This window comes from Lolium perenne, chromosome 7 (genome assembly GCF_019359855.2).
Source record: "Lolium perenne isolate Kyuss_39 chromosome 7, Kyuss_2.0, whole genome shotgun sequence".
NCBI classification, from domain to species: Eukaryota; Viridiplantae; Streptophyta; class Magnoliopsida; order Poales; family Poaceae; genus Lolium; species Lolium perenne.
Genome location: NC_067250.2, coordinates 200961743 through 200965812, shown reverse-complemented (window position 1 = coordinate 200965812; position 4070 = coordinate 200961743). Strand labels below are relative to the sequence as shown.

The 4070-nt window shown below is 45.4% G+C and overlaps 1 protein-coding gene across 1 annotated transcript; it reads right to left on the bottom strand.

Moving 5' to 3' along the window:
- Positions 1-2895: 2895 nt before the first annotated feature.
- On the bottom strand, positions 2896-3772 carry LOC127312418 (uncharacterized). Its single transcript, XM_051342955.2, has one exon. It carries the CDS (start codon positions 3700-3702, stop codon positions 3142-3144), a length of 561 nt encoding a protein of 186 aa, XP_051198915.1. The 5' UTR covers positions 3703-3772; the 3' UTR covers positions 2896-3141.
- Between the last annotated feature and the right edge of the window lie 298 nt (positions 3773-4070).

The following is a 4070-nucleotide window of genomic DNA, read 5'->3' as shown; positions in this document are numbered from 1 at the left end:
TTATATTACTACCTAGGTTTTTATCAAAGAGCCGGTGTCTCATGGTTTCGTATTCTAACCGGACTCGCCAAAGATTCACGTTTAAAAAAACTAACGTGCGGCGCTGGGAGTTTTGGTTGTAAGCTATTCTTGGCGTGGAGGCCAATGGTCTTTTTTTTTGCTAGCGTGGAGGCCAATGGTTGTTCTTGTGTTTGGGAAGGAAACGTGAGTCCGTTCTTCACTGGGCCGGTGCCCGGCCTGGCAAGCGCCATGATCGATAGATTTGAGATCGACCGGGACTCTGTATCGTACTCATCTCAGGAATTGGAATTTCCTATCAGACGAAAGCGTAGAGTAGGTCGGACGAAAGCGCACTTCGACGGACCAAACCACGGAAACGCTTCTCCCTTTATTATTAGGTATAGATAGCAAAAGATGCCCGTGCGTTGCAACGGGATTAAAATTGAGGATCCATTTCTCTGATTCTGAGTTCGACACCTCGTGCATTGATTTCACGGATTGCAACTGTTAGAGAAGAGAGGTTGCATTGTCTGAGGCATTTGTATCGCTTAAATTTTGCTTGGTACAACACAATGACAGATCTTTAAACTATTTAGATAATCACATTTAATATATTTTCATCTAATTGATCAAGAATCATTACTATAAATATTTTGTTTGCAGCTAGAAGGGTTGTCGCTAGTGGCGGAGAATGCAACAAATTTGGGGTCGAGCAAATTGCAAAGAAATCTTTTTTATGTTCTATAACGAATAGCACAAACACATTTATATTTTACTATTTTCTTGCAAAAAAATTAATGACTCAATTTTATCTAGATACGAATGTATATAAACTTATTTTAATTATAGATACATCTGTATTTTAGGAAGGAGGAAATATGATATATGATCCCAAATATAATCACTTAGCACAACAGAAAAAGAAACTTAAGTAACGTAGCAAGATCAAAATATCACTAACAATCGTGTTCATTACAAATTCACAATTAGCAAATTACTGAATTAGGCGATTCTTTACAACAGCCCCTAGCCATATCACCAATTTGCAAAGAAAGCACATAGTTAATTTAGACAATTCCTTTGTCACTGCCGCTAGCCACCGAGCAAAATTTTATAAACGAATTACCTTTCTCCTTTCCTGTTGACCTGTTCCCTTCCTTTTCATTTTCTGTTGACACACGGCCAGCGCCTACGCGAGCTTGCGAGTGGCGGAGCTTGCCGGAGATACGCACTGCCTGGGAAAGTGCTCATCTGCCACCTATTCCTTTCCCCATTATTCTCTACAAAACTCCCTGGAAGGCTGGAAGAGACGTACTAAAACGAACACGATCTGCTGCCAATGCTAAAGATGCATACGTATAGTTGATGTTTTGGGGGCAAAATTCATGGTAGGTGTGGGCGCCCTTCCTCGCCCTAGCGGTTTCTCAGCCACTGGCCATCGGCCCAACCATCACAATTCGGCACTCGCCAGAGTCTCTAGGAGCCGCATCGCCCGCTGAAGTGTCTTGTATGTCGATCTCTTGTCTTGCTCGCCTAGTCACCTCACGCCCTAGCCCTTCCCGCCACGCCAATTACCGCGGCGCCGCTTCGCATATTGCTCCTGATTTTTGCGATTGTTTGGTAGGCAACCCTCATCTGCTGCTCTCGTAGGCACGGCGGAAATCGCCTCATAAAACCAGAGTGTCACGTCCCTGCGCTCTTTCATAAATCCACCCTGGTGTCAGGTCCCGGCGAGGCGCGGGGTAGAGAAGGCGCTGAAGGTGCCCTTGGTCGATGCAGAAGCCATCTCGCGGGCGCGCTTCCTGCTGCGCAGCCTATCGCGTAGGTGCATGTCCTTCCGGTGTGTGGCCTTGTCTTTCCTTCTCTCTCTCCAGTTGTAATCAAGGTGCGGGACAGATTGTTTTGATGGGATTTGATCTATTTTCGAGAGGAGGTGACTTGGGCAGATTGTTTTCGATGGGATTCGATCTGCTTTTGAGAGGAGGCAGCCTGGCCTCGTTCGATCCCTATGTATATATGTTGAGGCGCTGAAACTGAAACCGGAAAGGACTCTTCCAATCAACGACTCGTGCGGGACCAAACCAAGCAAAGATCGAACAAAGGAAACGTGCGAAAAACGATCGAAAGGGGGAGCACTGAAGCCACGGACGAAGTGGACGACAGAAACCGTACGGACCAAACCAGGGAAACACTTCTCCCTTTATTATTAGGTATAGATGAGAGGCCTTGTATATTTTCATTTAATATGTTGTTTCCACTAAGCAATGTATCATCATCAAAGGTGGAGAGAGAGAGCAAGAATTACATTTACCTTCCATGCTAAAACATTATGTTGATTTTTTCTACAATCTAACTAATGGTACTCTTTGTTCTTTTATATAATATATAGACATGTGATGTATCTTAGGAAACTCAAATTCACGATGACGATCTATTCCCACGGCAATATGAAGCTACTTTGTCTACCACTTTAAACAACACTTGTGGTTTCAGGCTTTGCTATTATTTTTTTTTAAATTGCTTTGCTATTTGTTTTGAGCACCAACAAGTGCAAGTTTTTGTATCAAACTTTGGAGAGAGTGATTGATGTTCTTTCAGGTGTAGATTGCAGGACCGAGAGAATTCTTATTTGGAGGGTAGGGTCTTTTTGATGATCGATAAGGAGATCGCAGTTATATGAGGAGGACATGGTATTTTCATTTCTGGTTTAGAACGGTTGTCCATATGAAAATTTTCTTATACGCCATGTAAACCCATTCCCTTATGTTAGATATATCTTTGCAATGGATTATAATAGTTTTATTACTATATTTTAAACAAATGAAGAAGATTTTTTTAAAAAAAATCAGGGGACAATATTAGAGGGCATATAACTTCAGAATATTGAAGAGTGGCTTATTTAGTGTATATATTTGCATTAGTTGAGACGTGCGTGCACGTGCAAGCTTACTAGTACCAACAAAACATCCAAATGGGTCTCTAGCTAGTCGCCTAGTCTCCACAAACTTAGGTCCACGACATCTTACATTATTACAGTCACACAGGGAACGAGCTGCCAGAACAATACTACCCTTAACAACATGGAGACTGGAGAGACAACATTGATCTTGCTACCGTGCTACTACGCACGTATATGTGGAACTAGGGATCAACGCCTGCGAGTAATCTACCGACGAAGTAGGCGAGGATGGCCTTGTTCCGGTCAAGGAGATTCATGGCGTACAGCGGCGACGACATGGCCTTGAACAGCCTGTCCCTGCAGCTCTCCAGCTGCGCGATCCCGTCCCTGTACCGCTGGCCGAGACCCGCGAACCGGCAGCCGTTGAGCTCGTCGGCGACGCCCCGCATCGTGTCGCCAGAGTCCCGGTACCTGTCCGCGCACAGCATGTACGCCTTCCTCTCGTCTTGGTGCGACGCGTTACGGAGCATCCCGGCCAGCGCTTGCACCGTGTCGCCGTAGGACGCCAGGGCACGCTTGGCGGCGACGAGCGCGTAGAGGGACACCTGGTTCTCCGGGGCGCTCATGTCGCGCATGGCGTCGCGGCAGAGCTCGTACATGTACTCCGTGCCGGCCGCGGCGCGGCACGCGGCCTCCACGGTGAAGGACGGCGCTTGGCATGAGGCCTCGAGAAGGCGGCAGCGCGTGGCGAAGGTGAAGGCGAGATGGACGAGGAAGACAACTATGGGCTTCATGGATGACATTGAGCGCTGTAGTAAGGTGAAAATGAAATCGTGGTTGACGTGCTGTCGATTGTCAGGCCAGACCGTCGTGTTTATATGACTATTTTCTTCATTTTATAGGAAACTTGTGATTATAGATTTTATAAGGACAGCTTGTCAAGTTTTTGGATATTGCCAGCTGGTTTCTATGTAACCGCGTATAGAGAGCTAGGCATGGGCTGTACTGGTTAATGGAGGAAGCTTTGATAGTGCATGCCTATATGATAGAGCGATATCTTCTCTAGATATGCTTTAAATTGCACCTTCCAAATATATCTCAAACTCAATTCGGCACATGGGAGCATATGCTCCTGCCACAGGAAAAATATTTTGAAATATCAAAAAAAATC